This window comes from Lactuca serriola, chromosome 4 (assembly GCF_051521515.1).
Source record: "Lactuca serriola cultivar US96UC23 chromosome 4, Lser_US96UC23_V15, whole genome shotgun sequence".
Classification (NCBI taxonomy): domain Eukaryota; kingdom Viridiplantae; phylum Streptophyta; class Magnoliopsida; order Asterales; family Asteraceae; genus Lactuca; species Lactuca serriola.
Genome location: NC_136411.1, coordinates 377,450,449 through 377,466,562, shown reverse-complemented (window position 1 = coordinate 377,466,562; position 16,114 = coordinate 377,450,449). Strand labels below are relative to the sequence as shown.

The 16,114-nt window shown below is 31.5% G+C and overlaps 2 protein-coding genes across 4 annotated transcripts; both read left to right on the top strand.

Annotated features, from left to right (window-relative positions):
- Positions 1-7,060: 7,060 nt before the first annotated feature.
- Positions 7,061-15,771, top strand: LOC145097758 (uncharacterized). Of its 3 annotated transcripts, XM_079035399.1 has the most exons (12): positions 7,061-7,210; positions 7,279-7,373; positions 9,107-11,427; positions 11,517-11,931; positions 12,014-12,780; positions 12,893-13,633; positions 13,713-13,836; positions 13,923-14,147; positions 14,265-14,390; positions 14,474-14,613; positions 14,703-14,927; positions 15,451-15,771. In XM_079035399.1, the coding sequence occupies exons 5-10, from the start codon at positions 12,752-12,754 to the stop codon at positions 14,588-14,590; spliced, it is 1,362 nt and encodes a 453-aa protein (XP_078891525.1). In that variant the 5' UTR covers positions 7,061-7,210; positions 7,279-7,373; positions 9,107-11,427; positions 11,517-11,931; positions 12,014-12,751; the 3' UTR covers positions 14,591-14,613; positions 14,703-14,927; positions 15,451-15,771. The 3 variants fall into 3 exon arrangements, with proteins under 3 accessions (XP_078891525.1, XP_078891526.1, XP_078891527.1); XM_079035400.1 differs by lacking the exon at positions 9,107-11,427 and having other exon boundaries at positions 11,822-11,931; XM_079035401.1 differs by lacking the exons at positions 9,107-11,427; positions 11,517-11,931; positions 12,014-12,780.
- LOC145099800 (uncharacterized) lies at positions 9,908-12,193 on the top strand. The gene is made up of 4 exons (XM_079037306.1): positions 9,908-10,466; positions 10,701-11,427; positions 11,733-11,931; positions 12,014-12,193. Exons 1-4 carry the CDS (start codon positions 9,908-9,910, stop codon positions 12,191-12,193), a joined length of 1,665 nt encoding a protein of 554 aa, XP_078893432.1.
- Positions 15,772-16,114: the final 343 nt, after the last annotated feature.

Genomic DNA, 16,114 nt, shown 5'->3' with positions numbered 1-16,114 from the left:
ACGTGACATAGTGACACCGTAGAATAAAAAGAAATGTAAATTACATTTATCGTGACATATATATACCGACGACATGTCGTCGGCATAGAATTTCAGAAGACCGCGTAAAATTTTTCGTTTCCCGCCAAAGCTGTTTAGACGACATGTCGTCTGCATAAAGTTTCCGGTCAAACTAAATTGGTCAAAGTTGGCAAAAGCTATACCGGCGACATGTCATCAGTTTAGCCTTGCTTTTAGCGACGACATCTGTAGTCGGGGATAGGTGTCGTCCCCAAAGATAGTTATTCTTGTAGTGAGGCTTTTAGAACAAAAATTAATCTTGTCACATCTCCATCCTTTAACTCGTTGGTGACCTGGTGTAAAGATATCCCCATCAAAGTCATATGTTTCAATTGCAGAGCTGCACATGAGCGTATTCCTACGTTATTAGCCTTAATCAATTGTGGAGTTACGATAGAGTCCTCCCTTTGCAGTGCTTGTATTAGAGAGACTGAAGACTCTAATCATCTCCTTGTTCATCTGGTGTGGTTCGATTTCTCCTCAAGTTTCCAATACCAAGGAATTACTTCTATACCTGATCACGTGGGGAACTTGTCCAAAGAAATGAAAAAGATTTACTATTTGCTATGCTCTCTTATGGATTCTTTGGAAATTCAGAAACGACAGGTTATTTTGGCAACCTGTTACATATCCTACAAGAGGTACAGATCATATCAAATCAATTGCATACACGTGGATTAAACATAGAGGCAATAAAATCATTTGTGATTGGGAGGATTGGATTATTTCACCATTTTCTTCTCTGCATTTGTAAAACTCTTTCTTGTCTGTTCCCTTTTTGCCCTCACTTTTCTCCTTGCTTAATGTTGGTTTTTATATATTGGCCGATTTCCAAAAAAAAAAAAAAAAAAAAAAAAAAAAAAAAAAAAAAATTAAACATGATTTAACATAAATATTTCTAAAAGAAAATGGTTGAAATAGCTAAGGTGTATGGTTTGTAATGCATGCCTACCTCATAAGCTCAAATTCCAAAAAGTTTAATTTTTTTAGAAATAACGCATAAATATATAAATATATAATTAATAATAAGCTACCACATTAAGAAGCAGCTAAGAGGTGCATGAAATTATTCGGTTTCAATGTATAAAAAGTTGGTCTAAAGAGGATTTGAATCGCGAGGATTGTATAAAATTCGTGAGTAACTCAAAAAACTCAAGTATTTAAAACTTGGTTTACCATAAATTAATATATCTAGAAAGTTAAAACAAAATGGATGGTTGAAATAGTTTAGGTGCATGGTTCTCCAATGTTTACGTATTGAGTTCAAATTACAAATAACAATTAAATATTATGTTTATCTATCCGCGGTTTACATGTTTAAAAAAATGGACTAACAAAAATTGAACATATAAACTAAACTTTTGGTACAAACATCGTACACATCTCAACTAGACTTGGTATTTTTTTTATGGCGTATTCGGCAAAATTAGTTGGTAACGGGTAGTTTGTAATGGGTAGCTAGTAGCTTGTAGCTTGTAGCGTTTTGTTAAACTCTACATGAAGTAGCATTTCGATTTGGAGCGTTTTGTTTAAACTAAACGTTGGAAACGTGTAGTGTCGAGCGAGACTTTTTGTTCAAAACGGGACGTTTTGTCAAACGCTAGAAGATAAAAGCTTTCAAACGTTCCGTACCGAATGCACCTTATATCTTTCAGCAATATCTATTATATACTTTTTACTCTTGAACCTTTATAAACATCGCACAATATTCACGAATTTGAGTACATTTGCAAATTTACGGCTAAATTTAGCAGAGTTCTTTTTTTATGAAGTGTCTTTCGTTTTAGAAAAAAATAACATCGTGAATTAGCGGACATTTTTTAACAATTTGTATGGTAATTTTGTATAAAAGATAAAAAAAAAAAAAAAAAAAAAAAAAAAAAAAAAAAAAAAAAAGAATACTGATACATAGGTATATAGCATCTATATATGATTATTTTAGTGTATATCTCTTCATTATTTCTTCTAACATATCTGGTTATATAATTTTGTCATTGCTCTATAGTGTACATGTATGTGTGTGGAATCTAATTATGTAAAAGAAGTTAAGGTTGTAAGTATGATAAGATTTTGAAGACAAAACGTGCAAGTACATATAAGCTAGGTGCTCATACCTAGCAACGCAAATCTTTTCTTCAGTAGTACTATATCCGTTTCTAGTTGTTAAAATCTCCACTATTCATCTTGTAATCAGGAACGTTGATGAGACATCGTACAGCAACATTTTGTCGCGTATATCCATCAAGTTAAAGTCTTTAATTCTTTTTGTTTTATTAGTGGACAAAATAAAATGAAATCAAATTAGAAGTTCATCAAATTAACACCTAAGTATTTGCGTTTCTGACTTTCGAAATTTTTGGCATCAAAAGATTTCAAATTTTTATTGTTTTTATCGTTGGTATGCATATGGTAATTAAGATTTCCAGGCAAGAAGAAAACGAGATTAATGCAGATATAAATTTAGTCTTCACATCAGTTCTTTCTATATATATATATATATATATATATATATATATATATATATATATATATATATATATATATATATATATATATATAGGGTTAGGTTATTTTGTTTTCACTATCTATTGTGTGCATGTATGACTAATTCTGGACCAATCATTTTATTTATTTTAAGAAAGAAATTAATGCATATTACATGTTGAAGATATAATAGATATTAATTACATCTTCTGCATTTAATAAGCATTAATTACTTTCTTAAAATAACTAAAATGATTGGTCCAGAATCAATTATACAGGCACATAATAGATAGTGAAAACATTTGAACCTAACTATATATATATATATATATATATATATATATATATTAATTTTGAAATTAACCACGTCTTTTGATCGTTAAATTTTTCAAGATGCGAAGGTTGATGGAATTGCAGGGTAGGGTACACTACTAGAAAATAAAAGGTTTTGCCACAGAAAAATAGCTACGGAAAATTTCTGTAGGTAATTACCTACATAATACCTACGTAATACCTACGGAATGAGAAACCCTAATTGAGTAACGGAATTGCTACAAAATAGCTACGGATTAGTTACAGACGAGAATCCGTAGGTATTCCGTTAGTAATTAGCTACACAATTGCTACGGAATAACGACAGAACTAAATCCGTAGATATTCTGTAGGTAATTCGCTACAGATTAGCTACGAACTATTGACGGAAGAGATTGACTACAAAATACCTACAGATTACCTACAGTCTTTTCTTATTTTTCTATTTTTCAAGGATCAAATGTTGTTTTTTCCGTTTTATTTTTTTAACAACTTAATTATACTTTGATTGCTTTGTTTTGACCGATTTATACATAACATAAACTTACATACAAATGTATGCCTCGTTAGAAACCATTACTCATTTAGAAGTTTTTTTTTTTAAATCAAAGTTATTTTCTAAACATAAATAGAAATAAATACACACATTTACATACACACCATATGTATGTATTATGTTTAGTATACCATGTATTTGTTTAATGATGTTAATTGTGGCTTAAAGACAAATATAGATAGTTTTTTGTTTATTTTGTATATAGTAATGGTTTCTAATGATGCATACGTTTGTTTGTAAGTTTATGTTATGTATAAATTGGTTAAAACAAAGCAATCAAAGTACAAATAAGTCGTGAAAAAAAACGAAACGGAAAAAACGATATTTGACCTTTGATAATTGAAAAATAAAAAAATACCGTAGGTAATCTGTAGGTAAATACCTACGGATTACCTACAGATTACCCTATTCTGTAGGCAATTCGTAGGTATTTAGCTACAGATTACCTACGGTCTTTTTTTATTTTTCTATTTTTAAAGTATCAAATGTCGTGTTTTTCGTTTTTTTTTTCACAACTTAATTATACTTTGATTGCTTTGTTTTGACGGATTTATACATAACACAAACATACATACAAACGTATGCCTAATTAGAAACCATTACTATATAGAGAACAAACAAAAAGCTATCTAAATTCATATTTAGTTTTTCTGATGATGCATACGTTTGTTTGTAAGTTTATGTTATGTCTAAACTGGTTAAAACAAAGCAATCAAAGTATAAATAAGTTGTGAAAAAAACGAAACGAAAAAAACGATATTTGACCTTTGAAAATTGAAAAATAAAAAAATACCGTAGGTAATCTATAGGTAAATACCTACGGATTACCTATAGATTACCCTATTCTGTAGGCAATCTGTAGGTATTTACCTACAGATTACCTACGTTAATTTTTTATTTTTCTATTTTTCAAGTATCAAATGTCGTTTTTTTCGTTTTATTTTTTTCACAACTTAATTATACTTTGATTGCTTTGTTTTGACGGATTTATACATAACACAAACATACATACAAACGTATGCCTAATTAGAAACCATTACTATATAGAGAACAAACAAAAAGCTATCTAAATTCATATTTAGTTTTTCTGATGATGCATACGTTTGTTTGTAAGTTTATGTTATGTCTAAACTGGTTAAAACAAAGCAATCAAAGTATAAATAAGTTGTGAAAAAAACGAAACGAAAAAAAACGATATTTGACCTTTGAAAATTGAAAAATTAAAAAATACCGTAGGTAATCTATAGGTAAATACCTACGGATTACCTATAGATTACCCTATTCTGTAGGCAATCCGTAGGTATTTACCTACAGATTACCTACGTTAATTTTTTATTTTTCTATTTTTCAAGTATCAAATGTCGTTTTTTTCGTTTTATTTTTTTCACAACTTAATTATACTTTGATTGCTTTGTTTTGACGGATTTATACATAACACAAACATACATACAAACATATGCCTAGTTAGAAACGATTACTATATACAAACCAAACAAAAAGCTATCTAAGTTTATATTTAGTTTTTCTAATGATGCATACGTTTGTTTGTAAAATTATGTTATGTATAAATTGGTTAAAACAAAGCAATCAAAGTATAAATAAGTTGTGAAAAAAACGAAACGAAAAAAACGATATTTGACTTTTGAAAATTGAAAAATAAAAAAATACCGTAGGTAATTTGTAGGTAAATACCTACGGATTACCTACAGATTACCCTATTATGTAGGCAATCCGTAGGTATTTAGCTACAGATTACCTACGGTCTTTTTTTATTTTTCTATTTTTAAAGTATCAAATGTCGTTTTTTTCGTTTTCTTTTTTTTTCACAACTTAATTATACTTTGATTGCTTTGTTTTGACGGATTTATACATAACACAAACATACATACAAACGTATGCCTAATTAGAAACCATTACTATATAGAGAACAAACAAAAAGCTATCTAAATTCATATTTAGTTTTTCTAATGATGCATACGTTTGTTTGTAAGTTTATGTTATGTCTAAATTGGTTAAAACAAAGCAATCAAAGTATAAATAAGTTGTGAAAAAAACGAAACGAAAAAAACGATATTTAACCTTTGAAAATTGAAAAATAAAAAAAATACCGTAGGTAATCTGTAGGTAAATACCTACGGATTACCTACAGATTACCCTATTCTGTTGGCAATCCGTAGGTATTTACCTACAGATTACCTACGGTAATTTTTTATTTTTCTATTTTGCAAGTATCAAATGTCATTTTTTTTCGTTTTATTTTTTTCACAACTTAATTATACTTTGATTGTTTTGTTTTGACGGATTTATACATAACACAAACATACATACAAACGTATGCCTAGTTAGAAACGATTACTATATACAAAACAAACAAAAAGCTATATAAGTTCATATTTAGTTTTTCTAATGATGCATACGTTTGCTTGTAAAATTATGTTATGTATAAATTGGTTAAAACAAAGCAATCAAAGTATAAATAAGTCGTGAAAAAAAAAACGAAACGAAAAAAACGATATTTGACCTTTGAAAATTGAAAAATAAAAAAATACCGTAGGTAATTTGTAGGTAAATACCTACGGATTACCTACAGATTACCCTATTCTGTAGGCAATCCGTAGGTATTTAGCTACAGATTACCTACGGTATTTTTTTATTTTTCTATTTTTAAAGTATCAAATGTCGTTTTTTTTCGTTTTCTTTTTTTTTTTTCACAACTTAATTATACTTTTATTGCTTTGTTTTGACGGATTTATACATAACACAAACATACATACAAACGTATGCCTAGTTAGAAACGATTACTATATACAGAACAAACAAAAAGCTATCTAAGTTCATATTTAGTTTTTCTAATGATGTATACCTTTGTTTGTAAGTTTATGTTATGTCTAAATTGGTTAAAACAAAGCAATCAAAGTATAAATAAGTTGTGACAAAAAACAAAACGAAAAAAACGATATTTGATCTTTGAAAATTGAAAAATAAAAAAATGCCGTAGGTAATCTGTAGGTAAATACCTACGGATTACCTACGGATAGCCTTTATCCGTAGGTAATCTGTAGGTATTTACTTACGGATTACCTATAGTTTTATTTTATTTTATATTTTTTATGGGAAAATAAAATTTATTTAGTTTTATTTTTTTCACAACATAATTATACTTTGAATGTTTTGTTCTCACCAACTTATATATAACATAAACATATATACAAATATATGCATTGTTAGAGCTCATTACTCATTTACAACTTTATTATTCTTTTCTTATATATATAATATAAATAAAAGTTATTATTGTTTTTTCGGTTTGATTTTTTTTTCACAATATTATTATATTTTGATTGTTTTTTTTCACCAACTTATATGTTTGTAAAGTAGAATAAAATTCATTTTAAAAGAAAATTCAACTTTTATTTTGGTAGAACTCAAAATGATTTTTAAAGTTTAATAAATGTAAATATTGTATCGATGAGATTATATTCAATTACTCATTCATGGAATTAATATTTGTTATATTAACTTGTTACGCATAAATTAGACACAAAAAAAAAAAAGACACCGATTTCTTTTTGTTATTATCAAGTATTTGCAATTTACCTAAATAATTAGAGATGCCTATAGAATTCCTATGCATCCTTTTGCGTAGAATACAATTTCCCGCTACTCTAATCGTTAATCGTGGAGTCATCCATTACTTACTCAAACAAAACCCTACGCCTAACACCGGCGATTTCCGACCTTGCTGCAACACTCCCGGTGACAATTCCCGACCAATACCTACATCGTCGACAATTTCAGGTAACCAATTTCACTTTTGCGATTTCCAGACAACCGATTGGCGACCCACATTGACAAAATAGTTGCAGGTTTGCCCTCCAGCCGTCGCTGTCGCACTCCACCACCGGCACTGTCCCAAACCACCACCGTCGCTACCCCACACTCCCATCGTCGAGACCTGCAGGTATGTATTTCTATTTTAGTTTGCTCACACTTTTACAAGACTCTGATTTTTCAATTTGCTCACATTTCACAAATTTTGCCCCTGGAGAATCAATTTCAGTTTCTATGAATTCAATTGTCTTTGTCAGCTATGCTTTCCATACTTGTAAGTTGTCCATTGTAGTAGATTTCACAAATTTAGACCCATAGAACTTGAATCATTAATCTGCAGCAATACCTGTAACTTGTCCATTTGCATATTATTGTAAGGGATTTTACCTTTAATCCCTGAAATAGGCACCATTGAAGACACTCTTCTACTAATTGAACTAAATTTGAATAAAAAAACATAATTGAAATCCTTACCTATGTACATGTATTGTTACCATTTTCTAAAATCAATAATTATCCCATAATTGGAATCCTTACCTATGTAAATGTATTGTTACAATTATCTAATATCAATAATTATCCCACCAGTGCAACATAATTAATAGAATAACTATTTAATTATAAGCGTTTTGTTATTTCCATTTCTGGAATCCATCATATAATTGCAGCAAAGAGGAAAAGTTTTAATATTTTATGCCCCATAAAAGTCATCCACATGAACGTCAAATATACCCAAACATCCCTTTGTCAATAGTAAATATTTGATCCCCTTCAAACAATCAACAAAAATCCATTTATATTTTAATTTCCACAAACAACCATCGACATCCGTATCACCATAAACCACTCAATGTTCAGCAAATCTTAGATGAAAAAAAAAAAGCATGCTATAATTTTATATGTTTTTCCAGGTCATCAGTTATGTTTTAATCCCTTTTCAAACAATCAACAACATTGTATTACTATAAACCACCTGCTTCTCAGCAGATTAAAAAAATTCAAAATTGATTTTGAACTATTGAACTATTGATATCCAAACTTCAATAGACTATCTGATTTTAGAATACAATGTCTTAATAACAAAATTGTGAAAAGGAAGCAAAATTAGTATCATGAAAAGGAAAAATTACAAGTATGTAATTTCATTTCTAGATAAGCATCTCTCTTGTAAATGAGATACATTTGGAGGTCGGACATTGTATTTATGTATGGTCAAGATGAGATTGAATCTATTGAAGGTCTTATGCGTGAGAATCTTAAAAAATTACATGAAGCCAATAAGAAAATCTTAATCTTGTCATTATACAATTTATTTGTTAACAAAATCTCAACCAAAACCACTATGGAGTACATATGTAATTATAAAAACAATCCATTTTTATGTTAATAAAAATATTTATATAATTGGATCCGAATATTTTCCAAACAGTTGCGAAAGAATTTTTTTAACGTAAAAAAATATTCTATAACATAAAATTAATTTGTCATATTTACTTAACCGTATATTAAAATGTCGTTATATGTATTTCCCTTTACCAATCATTAAGTAGGAATTTATATCAGTATGTTAATTTTTTTATAATATTTTTATTTATTAATTGTAAAACATTTTTTTTCTTATAACATCTTTTATTTTTTAATTATAAAACACATTTTATTCTAAATTTATTATTTGTAATTTATTATATGTTTTCATATATGTCTATCAATAACTTAAATTTAAAATTTTCATATAACAATTGTATTTCCAACCTTAATTAGGTTATACCACATATATGTTTATTTGTTTAGTGTAAAGTACATTGGTATGTTCATTTGTTTGAGATTAATTAAGTAGAATGATACGTTAAACGTTGTTTATAGATCGAAATGACATCAAATAGAGAATGGATGTACACAATGAGACTCACTAGGAATGGGGCTTTCAATACCGAATTTCGACATTATGTCAATTATTTCCTTGACTTTGCTTACACGAACGCAACAAACATCCAACATAGTATTGTGGAAGGGGTGGAGGTTTTTGAAATTAGATGCCCGTGTAAGAAATGCAAAAATCGTTATTACAAGACAAGAAATTTAGTTGAATTGCATCTATACCAGAATGGATTCATGGAAGATTATATGTTTTGGTATGCACACGGGGAATTATATCCAACACAAGAAATTGGTCAATGTTCAATCTCTGAACCGGCTCAAGACAATGATGAAGGTGTGGGTGATAATCGTAGATACGAGCAGATGATTATCGAAAGCATGCATCAACCTGAGGCTCCTTACTATCAACAGGCTCCTTATTGTCAACAAGCAAAACAAAACCCAAATCAATCAGCCCAAACTTTCTATAAAATGCTGAACCAAGTTAGCGAGCCTTTATGGGACGGGTCCAAAAAAGCTTCCACACTCTCCACCACCACCAGATTGTTGAACTAGAAATCAGAGTGCAATGTATCAGACTCTTCATTTGATAGATTAATTCCTATAATCAAAGACAGTCTACCTATAGGTGAGAAGCTTCCTAACAACTTTTACGAGACCAAGAAAATGTTGAAGTCATTACAACTTCCTTCACAACGAATTCATGTGTGTATAAACCATTGCATGTTATTCTATGGGTATCATGCTAATCTGGATCGTTGTATAGTATGTAATGAAAGTAGATACATGGAAAAGGGCAACAAGGTTCCTAATTTGGTCATGACTTACATGCCTATTGGACCTAGACTTCAAAGGTTGTTCTATTCAAAGAAGACGGCTCAACATTTGACTTGGCACTCAGATCATCCGATAGATCATGAAAAGATGATACATCCTAGTGAAGGTCGAGCTTGGAGTCATTTTGATGAAGTTTTTCCTGATTTTGCACAAGAGACATGTAATATCCGACTTGGGTTGTGTACCGATGGGTTTAGTCCAAATAATTCAAATGGGAGTCCGTATTCATGTTGGCCAGTATTTATCACAGTATACAACCTACCTCCTTGGTTGGCCTTAAAACATCAATACATATTGCTTCCTTTGATTATTCCTGGGCCGAAGAATCCTGGTCAAAATTTGGATGTTTTCCTACAACCTTTAGTGCACGAGTTAAAGATGTTGTTCACAGATGGCATTGAAACTTATGATGCTCATCGAAGGGAAAATTTCCAGATGAGAGCTGTATTGATGTGGACAGTTAGTGATTTCCCTGCTTATGCAATGTTGTCCGGATGGAGCACGCACGGTAAGTTAGCTTGCCCATATTGTATGGATCAATCATAATCATTTTGGCTTCAAAGGGGAAATAAACATTGTTGGTTTGACTGCCATAGAAAATATTTACGCAAAGGCCACGCTTTCAAAAAAGATAAGATTAATTTTAAGAAAAACAAGACATCGAAGAGCGAAGTAGAGATTTTGTACCCAACCGGAGATGAAATTTGGCAAATAGTCAAACATTTTAACACTGTTTATGAAGGGACTCTGTATGGTCCAAATTATATAAAGCCGGATGGTTTTGGAGTGACACATAATTGGGTAAAGAGGAGCATTTTTTGGGAGCTTCCCTATTGGCGTCATTTATTGATCCGACATAACCTTGATCTGATGCATATCGAGAAGAATGTTTTTAAAAATATGTTTCATACAAGTATGGACACCCCCAAATCTAAAGATAAATTGAGCGCAAGACAAGATCTTGAGATGCTATGTGACCGGCCTCTTCTAAACCCCGTCCGGGACAAAAAAGGGAAGGCTTGGATCAAGAAAGGAGACTACACTTTAGAGAGGGTCGATGTTAAAAAAGTTTGTGCTTGGCTGAAAAAGTTGAAATTTCCAGACGGATATGCATCGAATATAGGGAATTGTGTGAACGTCAAAAATGGCAGTTTTTACGGTTTCAAGAGCCACGACTGTCACGTCTTTATGCAACGTTTGCTTCCACTTGCTATTAGAGGGTTTGTTCCAAATATGGTATATGAGGCCATAACAGAGTTATGCATGTTTTTTCGAGTATTATGCTCAAAAACATTGCATATGGAGGACTTGTACAACATGAAACGCGGTATTGCTCAAACCATCTGCAAGTTGGAGAAAATATTCCCTCCTAGTTTCTTTGATTCCATGGAACACCTAGTCATACATTTAGCTGATGAAGCAATTCTTGGTGGTCCGGTGCAATACGGATGGATGTATCAATACGAGAGGTAATCATTTTGTTTGTAATATTAAGTATTAAACTTTTACATATTCTTTTTAGTATTCATAACACGTTCTTGATAATTTCTAATTATAGAAAGTTGGGCATAATAAAAAGAAGAATTAGGAACAAAGCAAGGGTTGAAGGTTCAATCGTCAATGAACATCTAGTGAATAAAATCGCTACCTATTGTTCTTTATATTTTGCCCCCACGGTTGAGACACACCATAATCAAGAGCCACGAAATTTTGCACCACAACATGACAACTCTTAAAGTGGAGATATATTAAGCGTATTTGCCTTTCCATCAAGAAGATTACATGAAAAGGGTGGAAAGAAAAGACTCTTGAAACATGAAGAACTTCACAAAGCACACACTTACATCCTACTAAACTGTGCAGAAGTTGCCCCTTTCATCCCAGAATTTGATCGAGCAGCCCAAGCATCATATCAAAATGAACCAATTTCAGTACTTAGAGATAAATACTTTGCAAAATGGTTTAAATACAAAGTAAGTAAAACCAATTCAATCATACTTGTTAATTTTTGTGTTTTTTTCAAGAAACATTTTGCATATATGCTCTTTAATGTAGGTAACGAGGGACTCAACTGATGGACGTGCTAAACATTTAGAACCTTTAGCAAATGGCCCCTCGAACAATGCTCGGTCTTACAACGGCTACTTTGTAAATGGTTATAAGTTCCACACACAAGAATATGGCAAAGGACGTGCATCAAATAACTATGGACTATGTGTGGGGGGAGATATATAATGGCGAAGAGTCAGACTACTACGGCTTATTGGATGAGATCCTAGAGATTGACTATTATGGCATTGGGCGCTCGACTGTTGTGCTATTCAAATGCACTTGGTTTGATAATATCCGCGGTGTAGTAGTTAACAAGAATAAATTGGTTGATGTTAAACCTACGTCTCGTATTCAAACTAATGACCCTTTTTGTTTGGCATCACAAGCGGAACAAGTATTTTATACACCATATCCTGCGGTGACAGATGAATTAAAAGATCTTTGGGCGGTTGTCAAGACAAAACCAAGAGGGGTATATGAAGTCACCGAAGCTGAAACGAAAGTTGCGCTTGATGGAAGCACTGGATCAAATGGAGTCTTTCATCTTGATGAACAGTTTGAGTTGCCGAATGAAGTAAATGTTAGTGAACGTTTGAGCCTAGCCTCAAATAGAACTAACTTTGAGCAAATATCTTCCGATGAGAGTGAGGGTTCTGAAGCGGAAAACCAAGAAGATGATACAGATGAAGATGATAGAGACGAACCAGTTTATTTTAACTACTATAATCCAGATGAGGACGAATGTTAGAAAGTTTGTTTTATGTTATATGGTATATACACTTTAATATATTTGTTATCTTGTTTTACTTTTAATTTATAATATGGTATGTTATTTTTCATTATCATCTAACATATTTGACTATTTTTGTTATATAAATGCAGCATGTCAGATAAAAGCCTAGCACGTAACCTTTTTCCGGTTCGTCCTTCGTCGGGTGGTAGGCCATCGTCTTTGCCTGACCGTAGTGGCCTTCAACGCATCCCTCTTACAGGTGGTTCTCTACCAGGAGCCAGGTCATCACCTTTTCCTGATCCTAATGGCCTTCCACGCATCCCTCTTACAGGTGGTTCAGTACCAAGAGCCAAGTCATCACCTTTGCCTGATCCTAGTGGCCTTCCACGCATCCATCTCACAGGTGGTTCTGTACCAGGAGCCAACTCATCACCTTTGCCTGATCCTAATGGCCTTCCACGCGGTGGTTTTGTATCGGGAGCCAGGTCATCGCCCAGCCCTAATGGCCTTCCACGCATCCCTTTGTCGGGTGGCCTTTCACGCACTTCAGTTAGGACAACAAGGTCAGGATTCTCAAGGAGTAGTAGCATGGGTGACATAAATACCAACATGGGCTTGACTGATGCTATAGCAGATACAGGGGTGGTACAGAATGTTGGGAATGGTATTGCATATGGTTATGAGATGACAGGCAACAATGAAGACCCTACTAGTGATTTTTTCTATAATGGGCCTGAGCATGAAAATGAGCCTGAGCATGGGCATGAGTCTATGCATGAGCCTGAATCACCAATGGTTCAAACGCCCCATTATTCGGGTACACATGGTGGATCAAATGATGTAGATTCGAATGGCTCTCATAGGCCATTTATCACACGAAAGGGGTACAAGTAAGTCTTTTTTTAATTATTATAAATTTACTATTTTTGATGTTATAATTATCCTTATATGGTTATTTCAATATTGTAGGTTTGGGAGACAAAGTATTCATCGAGCGATCGTAAAGATATTTTGGCAGTCTATAAATGAACCTTGGATTACTTATAAAAAAATTCTGAAGGAAGTTGTCACTCAAATGTTTGAGCGTTTTAGGGTAATATATCAATTATTTATTTTTATTATCTATTTCTCATTCACTGTTATTTTGCATTTTAAACTTTTACTTTTTATTTTTTACAGACTCAATACCGGTGGGATCCAAATGAAGAAGGGTTAATTCGTGAAGGTTTTGAGAATACACTGAAAGATCGCTACAGGGGTAGAATGAGGGATGCTAGGGAAGCATCGGTAAATTCTGCAAGAAAAGCTGGCCACATTATCGCAGAGATTAATGATAACTTTGAGATTCTTGCAAATTACAATCCTCTTGAAATACATATAGATGTTTGGCGACGTTTGTGCAGGGCAAGGAATCTAATACATTATTGCTATTTTTTGTTGTTTTTTATTTTGTATTCTATATATATATATATATATATATATATATATATATATATATATATATATATATATATATTACAGAAATGGGACACGAATGAGTGGAAAAAGTTGTCCAAAAGCGGAAAAAACAACCATAACACTGATTCTGGGGGGGCAACCAGACATACGGGTGGTAGCATTAGATTTGAGGAGCATCATCTTAAATTGGTAAATAATTCTAATTATTGATTTTAGTGATATATTTTTCTTTCAACACTAATTATATCAATTATATTGTGTCGTTTATATAGAAACAGTTGACAGGTGAAGACCCCTCATTCATTGATCTTATTATAAGACACATCTTACCGCCGAATCAAAGAAAATATATTTTGGGGGCGATAAAGAGGCACAAGTGGATTTTGTGAATGAGACATCTAGAGTGGCGATCGTAAGTTGTCTTTATCTTTTTATATATTTACTAATATTTGTTTTTACTTTTTAGTACAATAACAAAAACTTTCTTTTGGTATGTTGTAGGAATCATATAACACAGCCTTATCTCAAAAATATGGTGATGATACGACTCAACATAATGTGAATGATCCTGAATTGTGGACCTAAACACAGTTGCTTAGGAAAGGCGGGAAACAAAAAGGTCCTATCTATGGGGCAGGATACTCGGATCTTCACTTTCTGATGACGGGTGCATATTCTTATGAGTCAACTTCAGCTTCTGCTGACTTTGCAAAGTCACAACAGGAGGTACTATTATTTACATAATATATTATAGAGAAAAAAATCAAGTAAAGAGGTACTTAATATGGATGAAAAATATATGTTCATATTGGTAAGGTACATTGTTGTTACGGGTGAAAATTAAAATATATTGTCATTATTAATATTAGGTAAAGTGCATTGTTATTATGGTTAAAAATGATACTTTTTTGCTATTATTAAATTAGGTAAAACAAAATACTATAATGGGTGAAAATTATACTATGTTGCTATTATTGATATTTGGTAAAGTAAATTATTGTTATTGATAATAATTTAAATATATTGATATAATGGATTGGAAATGTAAAGTACAATGGTATAATGGATAAAAATATAGTATGTTATTATTATTCATATAAAAAGTTATTATTATGGATGTTAAAAACAATGTATATTTTTATTAGCAATAGTGTGTTTTTATTTTGAATTAAAAGTAAAGTATATTGCTATCATGGTTTAAAGTTTAATTATATTTACTAACTGCATGTGTTTGTCTTGCTATATTTAGGTAAATGAGTTGCGACAAAAAATGTCAAACATGGAACAAGCCATGGAAGAAAAGCAAAGTGAAATGAATTTGCAAATGCAACAAATGCGAAATGAAATGGAATTGCAAGTGCAACGACAATTGGCGGCCTTTATGAAACAAATTAATCCTTCCGATAATCCACCAAGTAGTTCTTAGTTTTTGTTTTAGAACTCTAAATTAATGTTATGTTATTGACTTCTTAGTTTTTGTAATGGTATTTTGAGTGTTTGAATGTATGAATGACATGTTAGTGACTATTTTAATGGTAATGAATGTAATGGTATTTGACTATTATTTTAATTATTTATTTGGTTTTTTTTAGCAGAAAATTTGGATATTTTTTAAATTATAATTCTGTAGGAATTATAAATTTAATATAGCAATAAAAACTGGTAAATAGCTCATAGAAAATCTGTAGGAAATAAATATTCAGGAAATAAAATCCAATAAAATCTGTAGGTATTCTGTAGGTAAAGTAGTTGGTAGGTATTCTGTAGGAAAATTAGTTTGTAGGTAATCCGTAGGTAAAGTAGTTGGTAGGTATTCTGTAGGAAAATCAGTTTGTAGGTAATCCGTAGGTAAAGTAGTTTGTAGGTATTCTGTAGGAAAATTATTTTGTAGGTAATCCGTAGGAAAATCAGTT

Excerpts from the sequence above, each read along its gene's own strand:
- LOC145099800 (XM_079037306.1), top strand. The coding sequence starts at position 9,908 with ATGGAAAAGGGCAACAAGGTTCCTAATTTGGTCATGACTTACATGCCT. Across the intron at positions 11,428-11,732 it reads TGGATGTATCAATACGAGAG|AAGATTACATGAAAAGGGTG; the intron begins GTAATCATTTTG and ends CTTTCCATCAAG. Across the intron at positions 11,932-12,013 it reads CAAAATGGTTTAAATACAAA|GTAACGAGGGACTCAACTGA; the intron begins GTAAGTAAAACC and ends TCTTTAATGTAG.
- LOC145097758 (XM_079035400.1), top strand. The coding sequence starts at position 12,752 with ATGTTAGAAAGTTTGTTTTATGTTATATG. Across the intron at positions 13,837-13,922 it reads AAATGTTTGAGCGTTTTAGG|ACTCAATACCGGTGGGATCC; the intron begins GTAATATATCAA and ends TATTTTTTACAG. Across the intron at positions 14,148-14,264 it reads TTTGGCGACGTTTGTGCAGG|AAATGGGACACGAATGAGTG; the intron begins GCAAGGAATCTA and ends TATATATTACAG.